At 51.1% G+C, this 27034-nt stretch overlaps 1 protein-coding gene across 3 annotated transcripts in view; it reads left to right on the forward strand.

Moving 5' to 3' along the window:
• The window catches only part of DENND2B (DENN domain containing 2B), a 167732-nt gene that overhangs the window by 125736 nt on the left and 14962 nt on the right, over nt 1-27034 (forward strand). For all 3 annotated transcript variants that reach the window (XM_055548708.1, XM_055548707.1, XM_055548706.1), the window contains 9 exons: nt 2797-4056; nt 8014-8150; nt 19053-19204; nt 20521-20736; nt 21674-21770; nt 22413-22457; nt 23416-23600; nt 24674-24783; nt 24977-25046. In XM_055548708.1, the coding sequence (XP_055404683.1) occupies nt 2797-4056; nt 8014-8150; nt 19053-19204; nt 20521-20736; nt 21674-21770; nt 22413-22457; nt 23416-23600; nt 24674-24783; nt 24977-25046 (2272 nt within the window). The remainder of the gene's footprint in view (nt 1-2796; nt 4057-8013; nt 8151-19052; nt 19205-20520; nt 20737-21673; nt 21771-22412; nt 22458-23415; nt 23601-24673; nt 24784-24976; nt 25047-27034) is intronic.

The raw sequence follows: 27034 nt of genomic DNA on the forward strand, positions 1-27034 counted from the left end.
ATAGTTTGAAAGGGCTTCCTGAGAGATTCTGAGTCTCATTAAATACTGGCCACCACTGACTAGGATTCAAGCTTCATGAGGACATGAATTTTTGTCTCTTGTTTATTCTGATAGCTAGTGCCTAGAGCAGGGCCTGGCATGAAGTAGGTGCTCAGTAATTATTACTGAATGAATAAACACATGACAAAGTCATCTTCTGTTAAAGGCATCTTCTCCCGCCTCCAGTGAAGAGTAACTGAGACATAGAGTCCTTTGTGTAGCCCAGACGCTTGTTGCCTTACAGGGCTGGACTTTGACCTTTTGCATCCGTGGTTCTGTGAAAGAAGTGAGGGACCTGGGCCTTTCTGGATTATGACTAGGTCGGGCTCTCCCCAGGCTCCAGCTTGGCATGTTGCCCTAGCCTTGCCCGCCCTGGGGAGTACTCGTTTCACACCTCCTTGCTGAGCAAAGTCTCTTTGGTCATCAGCTTGGCTGGGCACCGGATTTCTCTCATCTGTGCCCATGTACACGTGGGATGGCTCTTGTTTGCCTTGCCCTTTTAAAAACAACTTAAGCATGTTGAAGTTTCCTGTTGACTGGGGGCAGCCAAAGGCTATGACCCAACAGGGAATTGTTGGCCAATCCCTGACTCACCCGAGCTGCAGTTTTCTGTGTGTGATCGAGCAGCGACAGCAGCCTGGCTCAGGGGCAGCTGGCTGCATTCCCCAGATGGCATGGTGCTCTGGAGCCTGTGAGTCTGGACTGCCCCACTCTGAAGGCCTGGGGATTAGAGTCAGGTGGGCCTTGGGAGCATGCAGTGTTGGCGAAGCCCTGCTGTCTTTGAACTAAAGCAGTTCGGGAACATTTCTGAAAGTTGACAGTGATTGCCCTAGTAGACAACTAGAAAAGAATGCCAATGAGGAAGTATGCCCGTGGTTCTCTTCAGTCAGCTCACCTGTACCTTTTCTTGTCTTTATTTGTTCATTGTTCATGGTGCACCTTCTAGATACCGAGTAGGTGTCCCTCCACCTGGAAGAAATCATGGTCTCATAAGGAAGACCAAGAGGTTCCCTGATACTTACAAACACTACACTGGAGACAGGACTGTGCCCAGAGCTGTAGGGGTCTCTGCTGATCTATGTCTAGGGACCCCGGCAGTTCACAAGGATGGTGGAGGCCACTGCCTCGTCTTTAGAGCAGCAACATAGTGTAGTCATGGCTTCACGTACCAGCTGAGACCTTGAATGAGATGTTTAACCTTTGTATGCCTCAGTGTTTTTCATTTGCAAAATGAAGAAAATAATAATGTATAATAATATGACAGAGTTTTGTGAAGATTGAATGAATAAATATATGTTAAGACCTATCCTAAAGAAAATCAACCCTGAATATTCTTTGGAAGCACTGATGCTGAAACTGAAGTTCCAATACTTTGGCCACCTGATGTGAAGAGCCGAGTCATTGGAAAAGACCCTGATGCTGGCAAAGATTGAGGGCAGGAAGAGAAGGGGGCGACAGAGAATGAGATGGTTGGATGACATCACCTATTCAATGGACATGAGTTTGAGCAAGCTCTGGGAGATAGTGAAAGACAGCAAAGTCTGGTGTGCTGCATTCCATGGGGTCGTGAAGAGTTGGACACGTCTTGGTGACTGAACAACAACAATGTAAAAACACTTATTAGAACTGTTGCCAATATTTGCTAAGATCTGTGTGTTGATCTGGAGCTAGGAGGTGGCTTGTTTGATGTGATACCACTGCTAGGGGCTAGAGCTGTGAAGGAGCTGGTCTTCTTTCCCCATTAGCCTCCTTTGAGACAGTGGAAAGGATTCTTTCTTGAAGGGCCCTTCTGATCCTTTTGGGGGACTTCCCTGTAGCTCAAATGGTAAAGAATCTGCCTGCAATGCTGGAGACCAGGGTTCAATCCCTGGGTTGGGAAGATCCCCTGGAGAAGGAAATGGCAATCCACTCAAGTATTCTTGCCTGGAGAATCCCAAGGACAGAGAAGCCTGGTGGGCTATAGTCCATGGGGTTGCAAAGAGTCTGACATGACTGAGGGACTCACACACGCACACCTCTGATCCTTTTGAGACCTTCAGGGATCTGAGTCCATGGGGTTGCAAAGAGTCCGACATCACTAAGCGACTAACACATGCACACCTCTGATCCTTTTGAGACCTTCAGGGATCTGAGTTCTGATCAAGACCCAAGCTGAGGTGGAGTGTCTTGTGTCTGGTAGCAGAAGCCTGAGGGGAGATGGGGCTTGTCAAGGAGATAGATCAGAGGGGTCAAGTGCATATTTGGGACCACTTTAGGAAGTGGGTGCTGGAGATGCTTTGTAGCAGCTCATGAGAGTTGATCATGAGTGTTTCTTCCCAACTCCACATCTAGTGAGGTCACATGGGTCGTCTGAACTTAGCCATAGTAGGAATATTTATATTGTGGAAGTTGGCAGGTGTGACAAATCTATGCTTTCTCCCTGCAAGGAGCTGATTATTAAACATTTAGCAGCACACTTCTGGTCTTACTGTTCTCTGATTGGCCGAGGTGGACTTTGGGGATGCTCTGGCCTGCCGTAGACCTGGCTTCTATGGCAGACGGTACCCAGGGCCTCTGGGTATGAACTGGGCAGAGAGACCCATTGAGTGTAGCCCACTCTGGATAAGATGTTTCTTCCTGAGTACAGCTTTGGAAGGTACATTATTGCATATAGTACTTTGAGCTTGAGAGTCCCATAGGAAAGGGGTGAGCTGAGCTCTTTAAGAATAAAACAGTGTTCTCAGTCCACACACTGCCATTTCTCTTTTTTCCTCCTAGGTCTCAGTCAGTCTCTCCACCTCCGGTTCTCTCCCCACCAAGGAGTCCCATCTACCCACTCAGTGACAGTGAGACGTCAGCCTGCAGGTACCCAAGCCGCTCCGGTTCCCGGCTGCTCCTCAAGGACTGGCATCACCGTGAGCCTTCACCCCAGCATCCTCAAGCCCCCTCCCCCAACACATCACCACCCGTCTGTCCCCTCAAGGCCACCAGCTTCGGTTATCTGGACAGAAGTCCTGTCGTGTGCAAGAGAGAGGACCAGAAGGAGAACATCCGGGGGGCAGCCCAAAATGTAGAGGGCATCGTTGCTTCCCCGCCGCTCGCCCAGAGCACTCCGTCCCTGGGGTCAGCAGTGGGCCCCTGGAGTGTCTTTCTGAACCGTGCTGGCCCCCGTGCCCACAGCCTGGGCATCCGGGAGAAGATTTCAGCATGGGAGGGTCGCCGAGAGGCTTCGCCCAGGATGAGCGTGTGTGGAGAGAAGCGGGAGGGCTCTGGGGGTGAGTGGGCGGCCAGTGAGGGCTGCCCTAGTGTGGGCTGCCCCAGCGTGGTGCCGTCCCCCTGCAGCTCGGACAAGACCTTCGACTTCAGGGGCCTCCGGAGGATGAGCAGGACCTTCTCTGAGTGTTCCTACCCTGAGACCGAGGAGGAGGGAGAGGCGCTCCCTGTGCGGGACTCTTTCTACCGGCTGGAGAAACGGCCAGGCCGGAGCGAGCCCAGTGCCTTACTCAGGGGGCACAGCAGCAGGAAGGAGAGCTCAGCGGTGCTGAGTCGGATCCAGAAAATTGAACAGGCCCTGAAGGAGCAGCCAGGCCGGGGGCTCCCCCAGCTCCCCAGCAGCTGCTACAGCGTAGACCGAGGGAGATGGAAGACTGGGACCTTGGGCCCCTTGGAGGAACCCACAGGGAACGCGAGTGTGAGCACTGACAGCCGGGCAGGAGGAGCGGCTGGAGTTGGGGGGGAGGCGGGCCCACCCCCGGAGAGGGAAGGCAGTGGCCCCGCTAAGCCAGGGACCCCTGGAAATAGCCCAACCTCCCAGCTGCTGCCGCCGAAGAGCTCCCCTGATCCCGCTGTGAACCCTGTCCCCAAACCCAAGCGCACCTTTGAATATGAGGCTGACAAGAACCCCAAGAGTAAGCCAAGCAATGGTCTACCTCCTTCACCCACACCTGCTGCTCCACCCCCCCTGCCCTCCACCCCAGCCCCACCCGTCACCCGGAGACCCAAGAAGGACACACGAGGTCACCGCAAGTCCCAGAACAGGTAACGAATGCCCCTCCAGTGATGCAGAGCTGGGCACAGCGGCTTTGTTTTCAATGGAGGATGCAGGAGCAGACTATGGTTGCGGGTCACAGTTAGTACTTTGTAAATTCTGGAGCAGCAGATGATGTTAGGTGAAACATGAGCTAGGCGAAAAAGGTTGATGGTTCTTCTGCTCTTGCAGGGGATCTTCCTAACCCAGGGATCGAATGCATGTCTCTTAGGTCTCCTGTGTTGGCAGGCAGGTTCTTTACCACTAGTGCCACCTGGGAAGCCCTGCTTAAAAGTGAGTGGAAGGGTGACATGACATTCCAAATGTTGTGTCCTGAAGATGTTGGCTGGTTTGGCCTTTGAAGTAGAGCCCTACTGGAACTTCTTCTATGGCAAGGGTGAAAGTGAGAGTTGCTCAGTTGTGTCCAAATCTTTGTGACCCCATGGACTGTATGGACTATACAATCCATGGAATTCTCCAGGCCAGAATACTGGAGTGGGTAGCCTCCTCCAGGGGATTTTCCCAACCCAGGGATCAAACCCAGGTTTCCCGCGTTGCAGGCGGATTCTTTACCAGCTGAGCCAAATGGGAATGGTAGGGCCATCTTACTTTTAGATCGATGGGGCAGTCCCTTGAGGACTAGTACGATCTTAGCCTCCTAACTACCTGAAATGCCAGCTAGAGATTTATTTCCTTGGCTGAAACATCTAAATACTGCATGTTACCATTAACGCAGTAGGGTTGACGCATTTAACATGATTTGCTCTTTCCTGAGGGCTGCCTGGGTGTATAGGAACCCTGGGCTTATATGAAGAGGGGATCTTTGGATCCTAAAATGGGAGACTGATGGGAAACAGAGAGAACATTTCACCTACTTCCTGGCCATGTCCAGAAGGACCTGTTCTCACATTGACTTCCTGGTCCATCTCAGCATTCCTGACACTGGACTGCCCAGATCATCTGCACAATTGTAGTGACTTGGGAGCCGGAGCAGCTCGAGTTGGTGCAGGTTGATAGGCATCTTGTTTTCTGAATAGGAGTAAGCTGGGAACCAGCTTCCTGTGCACGGCCTGTTGTCCTGCCCCTCACTGCCTTTCTCTTCTAACCTAATGTCAGGTGGGCGTTCAGGTTTCTTTGACTTCTGGGGGTTCTTCAACCTGACACCATACTTCAGGCTTCCACCCAGCATATCCCAACTCATATAGAAACTTTCCCGCCATATGCAGGGAGGAAAACCTCACAAAGGCTCAAACTCATGAGCTAGAAGAGACCTTGGCTAAATGTAATTCCATGTTCTGGCCCACCTCAGCATGCTCACTGACTCTGTAAGTCTGTAACACCCTGCTGAAATGTTTGCTTTGTCTTTGTGTGTGTGTGTGTGTGTGTGTGTGTGTGAGTCGCTCAGTCGTTCCAACTGTTTGTGACCCCATGGACTGTAGCCCACCAGACTTCTCTGTCCTTGGAATTCTCCAGGCAAGAATACTGAAGTGGATTGCCATTCCCTTCTCCAAAGGAACTTCCCAACTTTGTCTTTAGTCATCTATTTCTAGAAAAATCTGTCTAGAGCCTGCTGTGCACCAAGCCTTTGTGCTGGTCAGGGGGACACAAGGGTGCATAAGATGTGGCTATTGCATTCAAGGAGTCAGTAACCTGGTACAGGAGATAGATGCACAAATAAATTATAGATGCTGTGCTTCCTACTTGGATCCATGGGCAGGCAGAATGCTGTTGAAACCCAGAGGAAGAGGCGTCTTAACTGGGGAGTGAAGGAACCCTCCTCAGAGAGGGAGCTGCTGAGCTAAATTTAGGAGAGCAGGAAGTACATAGCCAAGTGGAAAAAGGGGATAAGAGGAGAGAGTACTTCAGCCTGAAGGTTTTACATATACACACCCACATATTACATTCATAATGTATACATACATCCATATATGGTGGAGTCACTTCAAATGAGAATTAACAGCAAAGTTAAATCTCTGTTCTTAAGGGAAAAAAAAGAATCTGTTTGAAAAGCACAGGCTGAGGATGAGAGAGTAAGTTTAAATCTGTTGTGCCTAGTACAATTCTTGTATTTAATATACCTTTTTATTTTAAAAAATATACAAGCCATATATTTCTATTATTCAACCAAAGAAAAATCTTTTTAAAAGTCTGGAGGAGAAACTGACTATATCCATCATCATGAAAGACCCTGTGCTGGTCCTCGATATGGTACCTTCCAGAGGGATTTTCAAGGGTTATTTGGCTGAACATGGCTTGTGTCATTTGCTGACCTGAGAACTGCCTGCATGAGACGTTGACTCCACTGTATACGTTGCTGAAGACTTGCTGTCACACCAGCAGTGGCTTGCAGGCCAGCTTTCAGAAACCTCTGTGCTCAGCCATTGGGTATTTAGCTGGTTGAGAAGTCTGGGCCAGAGACAGAGATCGGGGAGTTACCATGGTAGCAATGGTAGATACGGTGATGGTTGTCAGTATGGGGCTCCCAGAAAGTGCAGGGCGAGAAAGAGAGCCCTGAAGACAGAACTCTCAGACTGTGGCATTGGAAAGGCAAGTGGAAAAGGGGACCCCTCACAGGAGCTTGAGAAGCAGTTGAAAACTAGGAGGCCTGTGTCATGGAGGGCAGGGAGGACAGGGCCAGTGTGAAGTGTTCAGCTGTCATGAAGGCTGCATAGTAACCATGCAGCCGAGGACACTTTTAGTCCTAGGCTTGTACCCCAGGGCCCTCGGGGTGTTGTTTATTAAACATGAGAGAAAGGACTGCATCAGCTGGGTACCCAAAGATGAGGAAGGTGTTAGTGGGCGAGAGGAGGGATTCAGTCAGTGCCTGTACTTTTCTCCCTCCCAGGGAGGGACCAGCCTTGGAGAGCAAGAGCATGCAGCTGGGCCAGGCCTCCCTGTGAAGATGAGGAGTAGAGGGTAGCATGGGCTCAGCATGTCCGAGAAGCTAACTAGCTGTGGTTTGGGAACCATGCAGGAGAGGGGAAGGTTATTTGGGGGATGGAAAGGTGCAGGTCACTAACCGAAGGTAAGGTAGGTCTTGGAAATAGCTTCTGGCGGCAAAATTGCCTTACCAGGTCCTCTCAGAAGTGGTGTGATTTGTCTTGAGGGCTCAGGCCCTTCTCATTTCAACGAACCACCTGCCACCAGCTGCTTCTGTGACCCCTGAACAGCCCTGAGCATCACCCGTCCAGTGTTGAGCCCTTCCTGCCTGCTCGGTGCCTGAGGCCTTGGCTCAGATGCAGACATGGTGTGAGACTCTAGACCAGACGAGGCACTCAGTTCCTGTGGTCATGGCAGATACTTCTCAAAAATTATATTCTCCAGGGCTTGGAGGCCCAGGTCAAAACCTCAGACCCTGCCGTCTGACAGCCTGTGCGAGTCTTACCTCTGTCACTTTATCTCCTTGAGCCTCAGGCTGCTGCTGAGTCACTTCAGTCGTGTCTGACTCTGTGCGACCCCATAGACGGCGGCCCACCAGGATGCCCCGTCCCTGGGATTCTCCAGGCAAGAACACTGGAGTGGGTTGCCATTTCCTTCTCCAATGCATGAAAGTGAAAAGTGAAAGTGAAATCGCTCAGTCATGTCCTACCCTCAGCGACCCCATGGACTGCAGCCTTCCAGGCTCCTCCATGGGCTAGTCCATCTTAAAGTGGCACGATACCTAGCAGCAGCAAGGTGAAGACGAATGGGCGAACATGTGTAGAGCATCAGACACAGCGTCTGACACATGACATCCTTTTCAACTGTGATAGTTGTTACTGGTATTAGTTGCAGGCACCCAGGCTGGGGCCTTTTGGACCATTTATCTCTTCATTTGGATGGTAAGTTTGGATCCATCTTGATGCTTTGCTCAGTGGCTGGTTTAGCGAGGAGGACCTCCAGTCTTGGCTGTTGCCCTTGGCCATTCCCTTCCAGGGCAGCAAGGGTGTGGTTCAGCCAGAATGACTCATACTCTTTGTCATCCACAGAAAATCCTTTGAGTTTGAGGATGCATCCAGTCTCCAGTCCCTGTACCCCTCTTCTCCCACTGAGAACGGTACTGAGAGCCAACCCAAGTTTGGATCCAAAAGCACTTTAGAAGAGAACGCCTATGAAGATATCGTGGGTAAGCAGGGGCCGAGCGGCAGGCTGGCTCATCTGTGGTGCCACAGGAGCACGGCTGCAGGACGGGCGCTCCCAGGTTCCACTTCATTCTCTCTGGGCAGATGTGGCCCGACTTCTGGAACTTCTCAAGGAAAGGGGCATCAGAGAAAGAGGCTTACCAAAGACTGAGCAGCTGAGAGATTAAAGCCTGGTTTTGAATGAATTGGAACCCCAAGGGCTCCTGGGACCACAAAAAGGGGGAACCACACTGTCCCTTTATTTTTGAAAGTCTCTGGAGTCCAATAGGTGCCCTTTCTTAGCTGTGTATCCTTAGGCAAATCACTTTTAACTTTTTTGCAACCTTTTCTCTTATGAAATGATGATTTAAAAAATTTTTAATACCTAGTAAGTTTATATTTAAAAAAGAAGAGTCACTAACTAGCAAATGATGGAAACATACAATTGACACTGGCAGAAATACTTGGGGAGGGGGGAGGGAGGTTCACGAGGGAGGGGACATAGGTATGCCTATGGCTGATTCATGTTGATTTTGACAGAAATGGTGATGATAGTTTTATGGTAACAACAATAGTAGTAGTAATATGCAAGATTACTGTTAGGATTAAATGAGATAAAATATATATCAAAGTATCTAGCATGATACCTGGTCCTTAATATGTATCTCTCCTACTCTTCCCTTAAAGTAAGTGTGAAGTGTCTGAGATTTCACTCTGCTTGCAAGTTAGCACTAGCCTACTCGGGTCCGCAGATAATGGCCGAAGACAGAGGAGCTTGGATCACAGAGGACTTTACTACTCATGCACAACGGGCCACATGAGCTTGCTGTTCACACAGGTTCCCCTTGCTCCGCAGCCCCATGGGGCAGTGTGGAGGAGGTCCAGGTAGAGGCTGTACACATCGTGGGTCTATTATGTCCAGCCAAGGAACCTCAAGCTTAGGAAACCCCAAGCTTTTCAAGGGGCTGCTGGCAAACCTGTTCAACCTTTGCCCCATAAGCAGACATAATCCTTATTATTCTGGTCAGGAAACAGATCTGCCTCTGTCCTGGAGGGAGACTCTATCCCCCAAGGCTGTTTGCTCTATAAACATCTTTGAAAAGATACTTGGGAATGATTAATTTCTCTTGCTCAGGTTGGAAATGTAGAATACCATGGAGAATTGTCCTCCAGGTACTGGGAGGATATTGTGTTCGCAAACTTGCATCTGAGCATCAACAAAAAGCAATAATAATAATAGTCGAGGCTCAGTCAGTTCAGTTCAGTTGCTCAGTTGTGTCTGATCTCTGCAACCCCATGGACTGCCGCACACCAGGTCTCCTTGTCCATCACCAGCTCCCAGAGCTTACTCAAACTTAGGTCCATTGAGTCGGTGATGCCGTCCAACCATCTCATCTTTGTCGTCCCCTTCTCCTCCCACCTTCAATCTTGCCCAGCATCAGGGTCTTTTCCAATGCGTCAGTTCTTCGCATCAGGTGGTCAAAGTATTTGAGTTTCAGCTTCAGCGTCAGTCTTTCCAATGAGTATTCAGGACTGATTTCCTTTAGGATTAACTGATTGGATCTTCTTGCTGTCCAAGGGACTCAAGAGTCTTCTCCAACACCACAGTTCAAAAGCATCAGTTCTTCAGTGCTCAGATTTCTTTACAGTCCAACTCTCACATCTGTACATGACTACCAGAAAAACCATAGCTTTGACTAGACGGACCTTTGCCAGCAAAGTAACATCTCTGGTTTTTAATAGGCTGTCTAGGTTTGTCATACCTTTTCTTCCAAGGAGCAAGCGTCTTTTAATTTCATGGCTGCAATCGCCATCTGCAGTGGTTTTGGAGCCCAAGAAAATAAAGTCTCTCACTGTTTGCATTGTTTCCCCATCTATTTGCATGAAGTGATAGGACTAGATGCCATGATCTTAGTTTTCTGAGTATTGGGTTTTAAGGCAACTTTTTCACTCTCCTTTCACTTTCATCAAGAGGCTCTTTAGTTCTTCTTCACTTTCTCCATAAGGGTGGTGTCATCTGCATATCTGAGATTATTGATATTTCTCCCAGCATTGATTCCAGCTTGTGCTTCATCCAGCCCAGCATTTCTTATGATGTACTCTGCATATAAGTTAAATAAGCACAGTGACGATTTACAGCCTTCATGTACTCCCTTCCAGATTTGGAACCAGTCTGTTGTTCCATGTACAGTTCTAACAGTTGCTTCTTGATGCTTCTAACTGCTGCATATAGATTTCTCAGGAGGCGGGTCAGGTGGTCGTGTAATCCCGTCTCTTTAAGAATCTTCCACAGTTTGTTGTGATCCACACAGTCAGAGGCTTTGGCATAGTCAATAAAGCAGAAGTAGATGTTTTTCTGAAACTCTTTCACTTTTTCAATGATCCAGTGGATGTTGGCAATTTGATCTCTGGTTCCTCTGCCTTTTCTAAATCCAGCTTGAACATCTGGAAGTTCACGTACTGTTGAAGCCTGGCTTGGAGAATTTTTAGCATTATTTTGCTAGCATGTGAGATGAGTGCAATTGTGCAGTAGTTTGAGCATTCTTTAGCATTGCCTTTCTCTGGGATTGGAATGAAAACTGAGCTTTTCCAGTCCTGTGGCCACTGCTGAGTTTTCCAAATTTGCTGGCGTATTGAGTGCAGCACTTTCACAGCATCATCTTTTAGGATTTGAAATAGCTCAACTGAAATTCCATCACCTCCACTAACTTTGTTTGTAGTGATGCTTCTTCCTAAGTCCCACGTGACTTTGCAGTCCAGGATGTCTGGCTCTAGGTGAGAGATCACACCATTGTGGTTATCTGGGTCATAAAGATCTTTTTTGTATAGTTCTCCTGTGTATTCTTACCACTTCTTAATATCTTCTGCTTCTGTCCATACCATTTCTGTCCTTTATTGTGTTCATCTCTGCGTGAAATGTTCCCTTGGTATCTCTAATTTTCTTGAAGAGATCTCTAGTCTTTCTCATTCTATTGTTTTCCTCTATTTCTTTGCATTAATCAGTGAGGAAGGCTTTCTTATCTCTCCTTGCTATTCTTTGGAACTCTGCATTCAAATGGGTATATCTTTCCTTTCCTCCTTTGCTTTTAGTTTCTCTTCTTTTCACAGCTATTTGTAAGGCCTCCTCAGACAACCATTTTGCCTTTTTACATTTCTTTTTCTTGGGGATGGTCTTGATCACTGCCTCTTTTACAGTGTCACGAACCTCCATCCATAGTTCTTCAGGCACTCTGTCTATTAGATTAAATCCCTTGAATCTATTTGTCACTTCCACTGTATAATTGTAGGGGATTTGATTTAGGTCATACATGAATAGTCCAGTGGTTTTCTCTGCTTTCTTCAATTTAAGTCTGAATTTGGCAATAAGGAGTTCATGATCTGAGGCCACAGTCAGTTCCTGGTCTTGTTTTTGCTGACTGTATAGAACTGCTCCATCGTTGGCTGCAAAGAATATAATCAATCTGATTTTGGTATTGACCATCTGGTGATGTCCATGTGTAGAGTCTTCTCTTGTGTTGTTGGAAGAGGGTGTTTGCTATGACCAGTGCGTCCTCTTGGCAAAACTCTGTTAGCCTTTGCCCTGCTTCATTCCGTACTCCAAGGCCAAATTTGCCTATTACTCCAGGTGTTTCTTGACTTCCTACTTTTGCATTCCAGTCCCCTATAATGAAAAAGACATCTTTTTTTTTGGTGTTAGTTCTAGAAGTTCTTATAGGTCTTCATAGAACCATTCAACTTCAGCTTCTTCAGCATTACTGGTCAAGGCATAGACTTGGATTACTGTGATATTGAATGGTTTGCCTTGGAATGAACAGAGATCATTCTGTCATTTTTGAGATTGTATCCAAGTACTGCATTTCAGACTCTTTTGTTGACTATGATGGCTATTCCATTTCTTCTAAAGGATTCTTGCCCACAGTAGTAGATATAATGGTCATCTGAGTTAAGTTCACCCATTCCAGTCCATTTTAGTTCCCTGATTCCTAAAATGTTGACGTTCACTCTGCCATCTCCTGTGTGATCACTTCCAATTTGCCTTGATTTATGGACCTCACATTCCAGGTTTCTATGCAATATTGCCCTAGTTGAGGCTAGGTTGAGTTTATTTTTGGGTTTTATCTTAATTCTGGCCAAATTCTCTTCAGCGGGGGTTTCCGTTTTGTTCAAGTGAAGTGTGTGTCTCAGCACAGGTCCCCGAGGAGAAGTCTGCGTCCATGCACTTGACCTCTCCTGCCCTCCTCTCTGTCTTGTCTCTGCCTTGGGCCTTGGGGCTGAAGACCATGGTCCTAAGGAGTGTATTCATGCATTCGTCTTAAGTCACTTCAGTCATGTCTGACTCTTTTTGACCCCATGGACTCTAGCCCATCAGGCTCCTCTGTCCACAGGATTCTCCAGGCAAGAATACTGGAGTGGGCAGACATTCCCTTCTCCTGGGATCAAACCCCGGTCTTCTGCATTGCAGGTGTATTCTTTACCTTCTGAGCCACATATATAGTTTCCCCAATTAGTTTTGATAATTTGTACCACTTCTACCAGAGTGGTACAATTGTTTACAATTGATGAACCAAAATATCATTATCATCCAAAGTTCATAGTTTATGTTAGGTTTCACTCTTGGTGTTACACATTATATGTGTGTGCTAAGTCACTTCAGTCATGTCCAGCTCTTTGCAACCCTATATACTACAGCTCTCCAGGCTCCTCTGTCCATGGGATTCTCTAGGCAAGAATACTATTGCATGCCCTCCTCCGGGGATCTTCCCCACCCGGGGATTGAACCCACGTCTCTTAGGTCTCCTGCATTGGCAGGCTAGTTCTTTACCACTAGTGCCACCTCGGAAGCCCAATGAGTGTGTTACAGAGAGGAATGACCCTAGTGGAGAGCCCCCCAGATAAGACTGTGGGATCCTAGGAAGAGAGAGTCATCTAATCCCCTGTTTGATCTGAGTCGTCAGGTTCCTCCTTTTCTCCTTACAGCCTGACTGCTCCAGCGTTTCTGGGGAGCCAGCAGCAGTGCCCGGACCCACACAGGCACTGCTTTCCCAGGGTTGGGGTGTATTGGATGTGGCTGCCTGAGGCTCAATCCTATCTGAAAGTCTGTGGGAGCGAGATTCCCCAGAACAGCAAAAGGGCCTGGGGAAGGAGGCCCCTTCGGTTACCACCTGGGAGAAACTTGTATGCATGGCCACCCAGAGCTGAGCTCAGTCAGGAGCTGTGGGGGACAGAGATACAGCCCCATCTTCCTCCCCACCCCAGAGTAGGGTGCACTCCTGTTTGTTCTGTTCTGAGAGAAATCCTCACATGTCACTGCTGCCTGGGGCCCTGGAAGCAGCCGGGGTGGCTGCTGCGGTGGGCAGGGCAGGCTCCAGCTTTCAGCTGTCCCCCTCAGGACCCAGGCGCTGCCGGCACTGGGGCCTGAGCACTCTCTTCTGCGACAATGCTCTGCAGCCCTTCTGTGCTGCCCAGGGACCTCACCTGGGAATGCTTTTGCATCAGCTGAACTGGAATAAAAGAAAGGGATGCTCCAACCGTTTCTCCCTGTCCAGAGCTCCACAATCACAGGGTTCTGTTTGAGGTTATTTGGGGGCTGTGCATGTAGTGTTGGCGGGTGGAGGCACTGTTCTGGGCAACAGAACTGTTCTCAGGCCCTCCTTAGGTTAGAAGTTAGAAGAGGTAGAGGGAGGCAAGTGTGTCTGGGCCTTGGCCTCCTCACTTAGTGGAGGGGACTTCCTGCCACTTTGAGGTGTTGCGTGAGAAGGCCAGAAAATAGCAGAGCAGCTTGGATGCCTCTTAGATGGACGAGCTAGAAGCCTGAGTAAGGGCTGGGCTGAGGTGAGGCTGGAGCGGGGACATGTTCCCTAGCTGCTGAGCTTGCTTCCGGATCTTTGGAGCGCTGTGTAGAGAGGAGGGGGTGAGAGGGGATGGCAGGGAGGGCCCCCTGGGGGTTCTGGCTGCCCTGGTGTGGTGGGGGTCGGGTGAGTTTGCAAATCTCTGGCTGTTCGGTGCCCTGGGTGTGTTTTCCTCCTTTCTGTCCCTTGAACTTCTAGACCTGCCCAGGGAGGCCAGAGGGAAATTCAAGGGAGGATGTCTGTTTCTTTCAGATTCTGGTTGACTTACCCTTTCTCCTTCCCTGGAGACAGTCCAAGAATTTGGACCCCTCTGAGGCTTCCGAAGGGGGCCCTTGTTGCTGAACTTTGAGTGTCACTTTCACTTTTGCCTCGGACTGAGCAGAGCCTGACTTCCCGGGAGCCTTCTCTCTCCTTGGCCCAGCCTGTGCTTGGTGAGGCTGAGGGTGCTCTGGTTTGGATTATCCAGTTTTTGCCGCCTCCCTTGCCTGGGGGCAGACAGAGCTTTGTTTCGGGTGTGTGATAATGGGGCTGTGGCAGGGAGGCGGGAGGTGGGCAGAGAGCACCCACGCTGAGTCTTTATCTTGGGGGCCAGCCCATCGGTCTGGAGTTCCTGGTCTATAAGAGACCAAGTGCCATTTGGCCCAGAGACTAATGCATCTTCTCCATGAGCCCTGGACTTGAACACAGGGCCCTGGGGAGTGCGCTAGCCTCCCGCCTAGACCCAGCCTGATGCCTTGGGAACCAGGGTGGGATACTCCAAACCAGGCTGACATTTACCCTGCTGATTTGCAACAGAGTGGTCCCGAAATAAAGTTAGACTGCTGTGTCGCTTCTGGGGGCTGTTCCTTCTTGCCTGTCCAATTTGACATCTGCCTCTGGAAGATGCTGCTGTCCCACAAAGCCTTATAATCGTTGGCATTCTGAGCCTGACACTCAAAAATGCACCCAAGGAAGCAGCTTGTTAGAGAGTTATGTGGAGTGGCCTCGGCGCCTGACCAGGGAGCCCAGGCTGCATTCCTGCAGAGATTCCCACTCCCATCAGCTCGCTGGGGCTGAGGGAACGTTTCCAGGAACTTGAGTGGGGTGGGAGCTGGGGACAGAGCCAGTCAGCCTTACTGTAAAGCTTTTTGAGCGTCTGCTCTTTCTGCCTTCTTCTCTCTTGTGTCGCAAGGCTGGGGGACAGTGAGGATCAGAGGCACCTAATAGCATGGAGGCTGCTGCCCAGAGGTGTCATCCAAGGAACAGTGCCCGGGCAGTTGGGAAATGGTGTCCAGCTTTGGAGGGTGGGGAACGGCTGGCCCCTGAGAGCTCCCCATCTGTGCTGTGCATTGCCGGGGCCCTGGGCCCTTCATCTGGCCCTCTCTCCTTAGTGCAAGGGAGGGGAAGAGGCCGAGAACCAGAGAAACAGCTGGCTGGACATGAGAGAGGGTTGGGGAGGGAAGCTGCAGACCCAGGGCCCTCGCCATGGGTGTGGTCTGGGAAGCTTAAGATTTGGAGAAATTCTAAGTTGTTGACACAGACACGCATCCCTTCTCTAACTGGTTCTTCCACTTGTGTGTGTGTTGGGGGCTGGGGTGTTTGGCATCCGTGGTTAATGACCACAGGAGACGTGGGGAGGCATGCAGGGCTCAGTGGGACTGGGTTCTTCCTTCAAGAGGATCCCCGTGATAGGTTTGGGCTCTGACCAAGCCCCTTATAAAAAAAAGTGCAAAGCAGAAATTCTTGGCGATGCCCCTGTCCTTTGTGTCATCAGCAAAGCTGGGAAAGGGTGAGACCTCTGGCTTCTGCAGCTGGGCTTGATGAGATGGGGCTGCTCCGGGCCAGGCCTTGGGGATGGAGTCCCCACCTCTTCTCCGTCTCCCAGGGCGGCCTGGAGCACCCTTGAGGGAGCTGTGTGGGCAAGAGAGTGGGTGAAGGCCTTCAGATCTGCCAGGTTTCCCACCTCCCATCCAGGCCCTGCAGAGTCTTCTCCAGGTTTCTCCACTCAGCTCCAGCTTCTTCAGCCTCACTGTGGCTCTGTCCCAGAGGAGGGAGGAGGTTCTGAGCTGGATTCCCTAGCCCTCCTGTTCTCCCAGCTCTGAGCCATCGCTTTGGGACCTATTGGCTCTAGGCCTTGGGCACTGCTTGGTCTCTGCACATCCCCATGCCCTTGTCACCCTTACTATCTGGACAGATGGCTGTGTAGGTTTCTGTGTGGCAGCTCCAGAAAGTGGGGTGTCAGAGGTGAATGGGGCTGTGAAGGGCTCAAGCTATGGCTGGGGAGGTGGGGCTTGGGCCAGGGCCAACCTTCATTTCCTGGAGAAATGATTAGTGGCCTGGTTATATCTGAGAGGCTGTTGAACGTTGCTGGAGAAGAAAGAGGCTGTTTCTTTCTGTTAGGCTGGGCAGGCAGGAGGAGCAGGCATTTGAAGCTTTCCTGAAGTTTAGTTTCCAGAGGCCATACCAGGCTTGAGACCCTGGTGTTCCCAACTGTTTTCAGTTCCCAGATGATCACTGATACACATCTGTGACTGTCCCAGGCCTCCGTCTCCTACTTCTGTTTCTTGGAGCTTTGGCTTTTGCATTGATGTTCAAAGGGAAAAGAAGGAAGGGAGAGGAGTGAAGGAAGGAGGAAGAGAGTTTGCCTTAGCGCTCAGAAGCCATTAGGAAGTTTAGGAACATCTGTCTAAAACAGTGGTTCTTAATGGGGCAAGCACGGGTTGGGGTATAGTTCCATCCATCCATCCATATCCACCCATCCATCCATCCACTTTTCCTTTGTTCCTCCTTTTCTCCTTCCTTCCTTCTTTTCTTCCATCCATCATCCATCTGTCCGACTCATCGTGCATTTATCCATCTATCTGCCCAGGGGACATTTGACAGTGTCTGGAGACATTTTCAGTTGTTTGGTTGAGGGGATACTACTGTCCTCTGTGTAGTGAATGGAGGCCAGGGTTGTTACTGAACATCCTACAAATGCACAGTACAGTCCACCACAACGAGAATTATCCAGCCCCAACTGGAGCAACTCTGATCTAAAGCAGTTGAGACAGGGTCGTCCTGTAGGCTGGGGGAAGATGATAAGGACTCTGGCTGGTCATCCAGCCCGAAGCAGTTTAGATTTGATGAGCCTGGAATACATGTTCTCCCTGCCCCCATCTGCTCTGTCCTGTCTCACAGGATATGGAAGATTGTGTCCTGACTCAACAATCTTTGGTCCCCTAGCCTCACCGCTACAGGACCTATGTTGGCGAGGGACCAGGAAATACAGAGTCTATCCTGATTCCTCCCTGAGTGCCCGCGATGGGGTGGGCTATAGAAAACATGCAAGGGATGTCAGGTTTCATATTTGGCTTCTTGAGGCAGGGCTGCTGGGTCAGCTCTGCTTAGTCAGGGCTCTGGAATGGAGAAAAGTCATTTTCATGGCATGACTGTGTTACAGGAAAGTCTGTGCAGTTGCTGGGGACTCTGCCTGGTGTTGAGAATCACTTAATCCAGTCCCAAATCCTTCCTTGACCCGTCTTTGACTCATTCGTTTACAGAGATCTGTACGGCTCCCATGGCAGTCTAATTAGCCGTGACTGAAATCCCCCCTTCACAGCCCCTCTGCCCCCACACCTCGGCAAAGACATTTCCTAAATTCATGGTGGTTTCTCATGATAGTGATAAAAATGAGATCTGGTGGAGATCTTGGTTTTGGCGATTGAAAACTCTGAAGGCATAGAGGATTTGGTATCTCTCCTGTGTCCACTCCCAGGGGCCTTGCGTTGAGTCTGTTGCTTTTTCTTCTGTCTGCTCCCTGAGAAGTGGCACCTGAACCCCTCTATGGTGGGAGGCACAGGCAGGTGTCTGTGGGGCCCCAGTGGTCCCCCAGGCTCATCCTGCTGCTTGGACAGAGAAGGCGGGGTGAGCCCTGCTCTTCCGGCGTGCACCTCCAGCAAAACAGTATTCTGGCCACTAACACTTACGTCCCAAGTAGTGGTATTGGTATAGAGTAGAGGCTGGGGAAAGACAAGACAAGGGGGAGTGGAAGGCTGTATTCACTCACAGTCCCTGTGACCCTTGTCACCACTGTGATTCTGCCACATTACTGAGCCAGGACTCACCTTGCTTGCTTTTTAGAGGAGTCCAGGTGTAGGTTGGCAGGAGGATAGGGCTTGTAGGAAGGGGTTGCTCTTCAAGGGCGGGAATGGACGGCGCTTTTTGGATTTTCTGTGATTTCCTGGTAGTGCCAATGCAGTGCTCCGGACATTGGAAATGAATCCTGAGAAGAGAAGCAAGAATTCCCCCCAACCCCACCCCTCCAGCCCAAACTCCCTTCAGGCTTTTCACGTCTCTTGTGTGTCCCAGCAGAAGAGTTTATCACAAAAGGGGATTGATGACCATTGTCTTTTTGCTGAGGTCTGTGGTGGAGGAAGCGGAGTGACGCTAGTCAGAGCCGTTCATTGAACAAGTAATACTGAGTGCTCACTACTTGCTAATCACTGCTCTGGTGCAGTTACCTTAGTGGACCAGACGAAAGCCATGTCCTGAGAGAGCTGTTGCACAGCGTGCCGGTGAGATGCAGGTCTGGTGCAGCCTGGTGCCTCCCGGCTCCCTGGAGTTCGTAGAGTCCTCCACACCCATGCCCAGAGGTGGTCCTCAGGGAGCAGGGGGTGAAGAGACAGCTGTGTGACCTCTGAAGGCCTTTCCTGCCTTGAACTGTATATCTCCGGGGCTTTCGCAGAGGAAGGACTGGAGCCAAGAAAAGACGCCTGCTGTTGGCTTTGTCCTCTGGCTGGGCACAGGCACGGGTGGCTGAGCCAGTCTTGTGCAATCTTTGAATTTATAAAGCAGAGGCCAGACAAGTCTGAGCTGAATTGGGGAGGGGGGTACGGTTCGGCTTCTGGATTCGGAACCAGGCTCTGTTTGTAGCCTTCCCACTGCAGTCGGGCAGCTGTGTGACTCATGAGCTGAAGGGCCAGGCAGAAGCCACTGTCTTTGGCTCACAGGAATTCTGCTTGTTTATTTGTGTGTGTGTGTGTGTGTGTGTGTGTGTGTATCTCCTTCTTTCCTTCTCTAACTTTTCCTCCTCTGCAGGAGATCTGCCCAAGGAGAATCCGTATGAGGATGTGGACTTAAAGAGCCGAAGAGCAGGACGAAAACCCCAGCAGCTGTCTGAGAACTCCTTGGACTCTTTGCACAGGATGTGGAGTCCTCAGGACAGGAAGTACAACAACCCACCCACTCAGGTAATGGCAGCCCTGAAGCGCGCCTGTAGGGTCAGCTTGAGGCCAGGGCCAGCTTCTGCTCAGGCTTTTTCCCTCACTAGTGCTTGGCAGAGGTGACGTCAGGGAGGAGCTCTGTGTTCAGGGACCTCTGCCATGTTGACATCCTTTGTGGACAGTCGAGATGTGCTCTTAGGGGCCACCCAGTCCCACCTTCTTCCCTTTACTGCTGGAGCTTTAAGCTGTGAAACTAAGGTAGGAGCCCCTGTAGTCTTCTGTCTAATCATGATTTCTCCTCCCCTTCCTGGAAGCAGGAAGATAGGGCCTGGGTTGGTGTCTTAAAATTCTGCAGAACTGATATTAGCCCTGGCATTTAGGGGCCAGGGATAGGCCCAGTAACTGGATTTGGAGAGCCACATAGGTATCTCCAGGACCTGGAAGTGCTCCCATTGGATAAATGGCTGAGTAGATGAATCTCTGAGCAATGGACTGATGGAGGCAGAATGGGGAGAAAGGTGAAGAGGCAAAGGAGCTCTGAGGCAGTAGCTTGTTCTGGCTTTGTCCATGATGGACAGGAGGCTGGAGGATGGAGATCCTATCTTGGACCTACCAAAGCAATGCTGATTCTCCTAGAGATTTTAGAACACTGGCCAGAGAATATAAAAATTATTTCTTCTGGCCTTGGAGTGACATGATTGTTTTTATAAAAGGTTTACCTTTCTAATGTGCTCTGTTCAAATAAACGTCCACTGAATGTGTGTTTTCCGACTGATTGGGTAGGGAGAAGAAATTGAGGGAGGGGAAGGAAGGAGGACTTGCTGAAGAGTGATGAGCGGCAATGCCAGATGCAGGTGGCAGGTGGAAGGCATGCCAGGTGTGCAGAGCTGCTCCCTTTTTAGCAAGCAGTGATTCCACTCAGAGTAAGGTGCCCTGTGGCGAAGGATGTCAGTCTAGATGGAGCGAGGCAGAACACAGATCTGAGCCACACCCAGTAATGAGCAGAGTCAGCCTTGTCCCAGAGCTCAGACAGCGCCCACAGCATTCTCACTTGGCCTTCTTTTCCCACTCAGATGACAGCCCAGTTTTCTTTGTCTCTGCTTTCTTTTTTTCTGGCAGAAGTCAAGCTTCCTTTGTGGAAGCAAGTATCTAATCTTGCCCTGACCTGCTGATTAGCAGCTGAGGTCTTAGAAGAGGAAACCCTGGTCAATGGAAATTCCAGGTGGGGTTCGGGGGAAGTCAGGGAGGACAGCCTGTGGCTCCTGTGTCCAGCTCCCAGCAGACAGGTGCCGGCCACGGTATCCATGCTGAGGCCTTCTCCCCTGTCCCCTGCCCCACGCCAGCTCTCCCTGAAACCCGGAAGCCAGTCCCTGCGCAGCGGGAACTGGTCAGAAAGGAAGAGCCACCGGCTGCCACGGTTACCCAAGAGGCACAGCCATGACGACATGCTACTGCTGGCTCAGCTGAGCCTGCCGTCTTCGCCCTCCAGCCTTAATGAGGACAGCCTCAGCACCACCAGTGAGCTGCTGTCCAGCCGCCGGGCCCGTCGCATCCCCAAGGTAGCTTCTGCAGGTGGAGCCGGCCGGGACTGGGCGGGTGGGCAGGCAGGCCGGCCGTGGCTCTCTTCTCCCTCCCTCCCTCCTTTCCCTAATCTGCGCCTGCTTCCTTAATTCTCCTTAAATTAATTTTGGGTCCAGGCACTGGCCTTTTCTTTTTTCATCTGGCTAATTCTCTTTTCTTATCAATAAAGATGCACTGAGTGATTAATATTGCACAGATGTTAGGGGAAAACAGGCCAGCTGGCCCCCAGGGAGTGCTCCACACCACTGGCTGGATGGAGGCAGTCCTTAGGAGGCTCCTCATTAGTGTGCGCGTGGGGTGTGCAAAGTCTCTGTGTACACAGAAACATCTGCAGGCTGTGAGAGGCTAGGACTCAAAGGTGGGTCTTCTTTCTGTACCTCTCTGAGTTGAGAGTTTTCAGCAGTGATTTGCACACCCACACCAGCCAGGCCCAGATCCCCAGCTCAGAGCAGCAGGATTTAGCCAAGTGGTATTTTTAGCCTGCAAACAATGCTCGGGTATATTGGGAATTTAGCTCCTTCCTGCCAGGCCCCCAGGTGATAGCCCGGAGGGGAAAGGCTCAGTCCTTGTTCCTGTTATTGCCTCTGAGCAGCTCTTTGTCTCAGCTGGTTCAGTGACTCCTGAGACCCAGGAGCTCCCATCCTGTCTGGTTTGATCACAGTTCCTTCCTCTGGGGAGCTAAGTGAGGACCCTTGTCTTGGGGGCAGGAGACCACTAAGTGGACAAATAGGTAGAGAGCTATGGCTTGCCCTTGGGACCAGTGCAGCAGAGAGACAAGCGCTGGGCCCCACGCGGGGAAGGGTGGGAAGCTTCTACCAGCAGGGGAACAGATGGCCTCTGTAAATCAACAGCCTTCTTAGGAGCAGGGGCAGATGGCGTTAGGGTTACCTCACTCTCCCTGCTTTTCTCACCCAGCTTGTCCAAAGAATTAACTCCATCTACAATGCCAAGAGGGGAAAGAAGAGGTTAAAAAAGCTGTCTATGTCCAGCATTGAGACATCATCACTGAGAGGTAGGCCTGGACACCTGAGCTGGCTCATGTTCCTGGGGCCCTTGGGCATTAGAAGTGGGAAGATGCAAGGACTAGCCTCAGTTTACCCTTCCATGGGCCAACTTGCCTTCTAGGAGGGTAGAGCCCTGCCAAAAAGTGGCCACACAGGAGGGGAGGGCCAAAAAGAGAAGAAAGCCCTGGGAACGGTTAGTTGAGACTCTGGGCTGTGAGGCCTGAATAGGGGAGAGGTGGGAGTGGGAATCTGTGTCCGGCCAAAGGAAAGGCCAGACTTACTGAGCACTGTGGTCTGTTTCCCATTTCAAATCTTGGCCTCCTGGAGGCAGGACCCTTGTGTTCCAGGCCCACAGGCCTCTCTGCTGGCTCAGCCTCCAGCTTCGGCCCTCAGCTTCCCCCAGATCAGGACTGGATGGATAGGAGTTTGTGTATAGATTAACACCTGCAGGTTGAGCTCCGAGGGACACTGGCCCTGGGCCACGCAGTTCCTGGCCGGGGGCCCATTGGAGCCCAGATGAGGTCCATCCCTCGTGAGCTGGGCCCGGGGTGAAGAGGGGGAGTGGGGAGGGGGTCGGCGGTGGGTGCACAGAAGACATTTACCATGGGGCAGCGGCTCAGCCAGCCTGCACTCTGCTCTGACTTTTCCAGATGAAAATAGCGAGAGCGAGAGCGACTCTGACGACAGGTTCAAAGGTGAGACGTGGCTCCTAGAGAGCAGGGGCCCCTTCCCAGCCCTGGTGGAAGGGTATCTATCAGCCTTTGTTGTCCCGGTGTCCCAAAGTGGCCCAGTTGGGAAGGGTATCAGCAGGCAGGATACAAGGCCAACAGAGCAAGGAGCTCTAGGGGAGTCCATTCCTTCTATCATGGAGCTCAGGCCTGTGAGCTTAAATTCAGACATCTCCCCTTTTCCAAATTTAAGGCTGGTGACCCTGCCCTACTTTCCTAAGCCATTCATTGTCCATCTAGGTGGGTCTGGGGGGTCAGAGATGTGTTCCAGGTTCCTCTTCTGGTTGTGAGAAATGTGCTGAAGTCTGAGGAACCTGGTGCTTGGGAGGCCCTAAGGCCACTCATCTTCCCCCTCCCTAGAGAGCTGCCACCTCCCTGGGAGGTTTCTGGGACCTTCACATTCCAGGGGTCTTGGACAAATCTCTCTTCTTTCTCTACCGAGAAACCCTGTTTAGACCTTCCTAAATGATTAAAGTATCGATATTGGGAGCTCCCTCCTTCCCTCCTTCTCTCATCCCCAGGCATGTGGGCAGGTGGACTTTGGGCCTGGGAACAGGGGGAAGGGTCCAAGTCCAAGGTTGCTAGGGCCCCTAGGATGAAGGCTTCGTGGATGTTCGTATCTTCTCGCCCTGTTGGCCCAGGGGTGTGTAGGTGCCATGATGCCTCCCTGGGTTTGCCTGGCTCAGGCAGTCTTATTGGTCCCAGCCCAGCCTCCAGAGGCTCTGGGAGGCCCAGACCAGTAGCTCCCTGTGTCAGATCAGACAGACAGACACCTTGCTCCTGCCAAGTCTCACCCAGAGCTCGGGGGGTCAGGTGTCAGGCTAGGCTCCTGCACTTAGAGGTGACCCACTGGGATGGAGCCCTGAGTGTGAGGTGGGGCGGGAGCTGACGCGGGGTCTTGTCCTGATGTGTGGCCCGCCCCCAGCCCACACACAGCGCCTGGTCCACATCCAGTCCATGCTGAAGCGTGCGCCCAGCTACCGGACCCTGGAGCTGGAGCTGCTGGAGTGGCAGGAGCGGGAGCTGTTCGAGTACTTCGTGGTCGTGTCCCTCAAGAAGAAGCCCTCCCGGAACACCTACCTCCCCGAGGTCTCCTATCAGTTCCCCAAGGTGCGACCCCTCCCTCCTTCCTGGCCTCTGCCTTTCTGCCTGGCCCATCCTGTTCCTGCCATAGCGACCCACCTCACTGCCCCAGCCCTGAGTGTGGCTCCCTGGAGCCAGGAGAAGTGGTGGGTTTCGGCCAGTGAGTATTCAGAGGATGAAGGCGGAGAGAACAGCCCCCAGTGTGGCTAAAATCAGATCCACGTTGTGTACAGGACTTCGAGGGTCCTGAGGAAGGGTCCCCAGCTACTACTTCTATCCTCCTTCTCTTTTTGAACCACTTTATTGAGATACAATTTAATCTATTAAATGAAAGAGATACTATTTAATCCACCTGTTTAAAGCATACCATTCAATAACTTTTCATATATTCACAGTTATCTGACCAATTTTAGGACATTTTCATTACTCCCCAAAGGAACCCTGTACCCATCAGCATTCTCTCCCCTTTCCCCCACCTCCCTGAGCTCTTACCACTCCTTCCCTGCTCATCCCCAGCCAGCCCAGCTGCCTGGCCTCCTTTCACTTCCTGTAACACTCAAGCCCTTTGTCTCTGTCATTGCCCAGAATCTTCTTTTTTCCAGCTCTTCATTTGGCTACTGGCTCCTTCTCATTCTCTGCTCAAACAGTACCTCCTCCAGATCTTTCTAGATACTCTAAAGTAGCCCCCTCCACCCAGTTCTCTCTGTCGTATCACCCTGTTTATTTCCTCTGTGGCTCCTCTCAGAGTGTGTTGTTGATTACCTCACTCTGCTGGCCAGAACGCGCATAGGACAGGGACACCATCCGCTTTGTGGTCTCTTTCTTGGTAGTCCAGCAATGGCACAGTGCCAGGCGCCACATATAAAGTGCTAGTTTGGCATATATTGAATGAATGAATGAATGATGACTCATCCCACACCCAGACCTCTCTGTAAGAATTGTGAGTGGGGTCAAGGCTGCTGAGAAGCACGCCAGTTGGTAGAATGCCACCTAGGACTCACAAGGCTGGGGATGGGGGGTATATTTCTCAGCTACCCCCACGACCCCCAGCTTTCATGTCTTCTCTGATCTGTTTCTCCCCATATCCCTCTTCCTTGCAGCTGGACCGACCCACCAAACAGATGCGGGAGGCAGAGGAGAGGCTCAAGGCCATTCCCCAGTTTTGCTTCCCTGATGCCAAGGACTGGCTCCCTGTGTCAGAGTACAGCAGGTGAGGCCCAACCTGGCAGAATCTCCTCCACCCCTGTCATAGCAGGCGGCTGGCTGGGCCCACTCTAGTCCCAGCCTCTTCTCCTATAGCAGCCTGGTCCTTTACCCCCTCCCTGGGATGGCAGCCCTTCTTCTTGGGGGCTGTTTCCGGGGTCCTGTGTATATCCCTGATGCCAGACTTCTCCCTGTTCCAGCGAGACATTCTCTTTCATGTTGACTGGGGAAGATGGCAGCAGACGCTTTGGCTACTGCAGGCGCTTGCTGGTAAGTAGGGCCATTCGGTCCTCAGAGACTGGGCCACAGAGTTTGTATGTGTGTGCTCTTCTTTAACTTGAGCTTGTAGAAACTCTTGTGTTCTGCTGCCTTGTATGTTCCCTGAGGCCACTGTCACACACACACACACACACACACAGCGCTCCTGGGATGGCAGGACTTAAAGTGGCCACTTTGATTGGGCCCCAGGATCTGAGATAATCTATAATAAGGGAAGAGATTAGATCACTTTCTACTGGGATGTCATGTTTTTAGCTCTTCTATACTTTTTCTTTTCATTCATTTTCTTTGGGCTTTTGAACTCAGATCGTTGATCCTGGGTTGCAGGATCACATCAGTGTGTGTGTGTGCATCAGACTGGGGTGGAGGGCAAAATTCCCCACCCCGACCCCTGGCCAGCCTGATGTGTGTCCTGCACTTGATCTGGTAGGACTGGAGGCTGAACAGGGACAGAGCGGTAACTTTCTGTGGGATTCTGGGAGACATGCCTTGTGCTCAAGGGGAAAGGAAGGGTTTTAAAAACATAAGACATGTTGTAGAGAAGCACTACCCCATCCTTCTTCCCATTAGTCCTGGGAAATAGATTGGGGTAAAGAAAGTCCTGTCACACGCTCCTCTGGGGCTCACTGGGGATGTTGTTGGCTTGGGCTATTGACAGTGTTTCAAGGTTCCTGGGCCTTAGTGGGAGAAGGGGCAGATGATGGGGATCTTAGGCAAAGGTGGTGTATAGCAGGGACCCCAAATGAAGGATTCGGGCTCATTCATTCGTTCATTCAAAAACATGTACCACAAACCTACTGAGGGTTAGGCAACATGCTGAAGGTGCATAAAAATGAGTTAGACCTGGATCCTATTTTCAAGGAACTTCAGGTGCTTTAGGGCTTCCCTGGTGGCTCAGACAGTAAAGAATCTGCCTGCAATGCAGGAAGACCAGGTTTGATCCCGGGAAGATCCCCTGGAGAAGGAAATGGCAGCCCACTTCAGTATTCTGCCTGGAGAATTCCGTGGACAGAGAAGCCTGGTGGGCTATAGTCCATGGGGTTGCAAATAGTCGGACATGACTGAGCAACTGAGAGTGCTAAGGGGGGTTAGGTGCTTTAGTAGAGGAGGTGGGATTTTCAATGTAGAAGGCTGGACAAAGGGAATGAACTATTACTTGGGATCCATTTTATGTTACAGGCATGTCATTTTCTTTATTCCTCATAATAGTCCATGAGGCATTGTTATATCTGTTCTGTAGATTAGGAAACGGAGACTCAGATGTGGAATGACTTGCCCAGGGTCATACAGCCAGTGAGCGCTAGAGCCCGGTTGACTTCAAGCTCTAAAACCCCAAGTCTGGAACTCCCAGATGACCCCACAGGGTAGTCCAGGGAGAGGAATACTTGGCTATAGAATGCCTGTGAGTGGGGCCAAGGGAATGTGGAACAGTAGAGGCCAGGCGGGGAGCCAGGCAGGTTCACCTGGGCCTGGAGGGGCCCGTTGCGAAGGCTGCTTTAGCAGGGGCAGAGATGGAGTAGAGCTGCTCCTTTGCAGTGGGCCTGCCGCCCCCAGGGAAGAGCGTGTTTGTCCTGGCGTGCTCAGAGAGGGCCTGGGCTGGGCCCCTGCCAAGGGGGCTGGCACTCGCTCGGCATTCCTACAGATTGGACACAACGATTCTAACCCAAATCCCACATACTTGATTTAATCACTTGGGGTTTTAGGGGAGGCGGGGGAGAGGGAAAAAGAGAGGAGTGAGTTTCAGGCCTAATATGGACAAAAACAGATTCTGCCTTCTCTTTAGATCTGTGACGTGTGGCCAGCAGGTTTGGAGACTGAAATAGCCCCATCTGCATTTGCTTAGCGGCCTGCATGAGGGGCCAGCACCTGCTGCTCTGCTCCCTCCCCACCCGGCCTGGCTAGGCCCTCCAGGCCTCCAAGCCAGAAACAGCCACAGAGCCCTGCCAGCCACTGGCTGGAGAAGCCGGCTCCTGTGGACT

This window comes from Bubalus kerabau, chromosome 15, assembly GCF_029407905.1.
Source record: "Bubalus kerabau isolate K-KA32 ecotype Philippines breed swamp buffalo chromosome 15, PCC_UOA_SB_1v2, whole genome shotgun sequence".
NCBI lineage: Eukaryota > Metazoa > Chordata > Mammalia > Artiodactyla > Bovidae > Bubalus > Bubalus kerabau.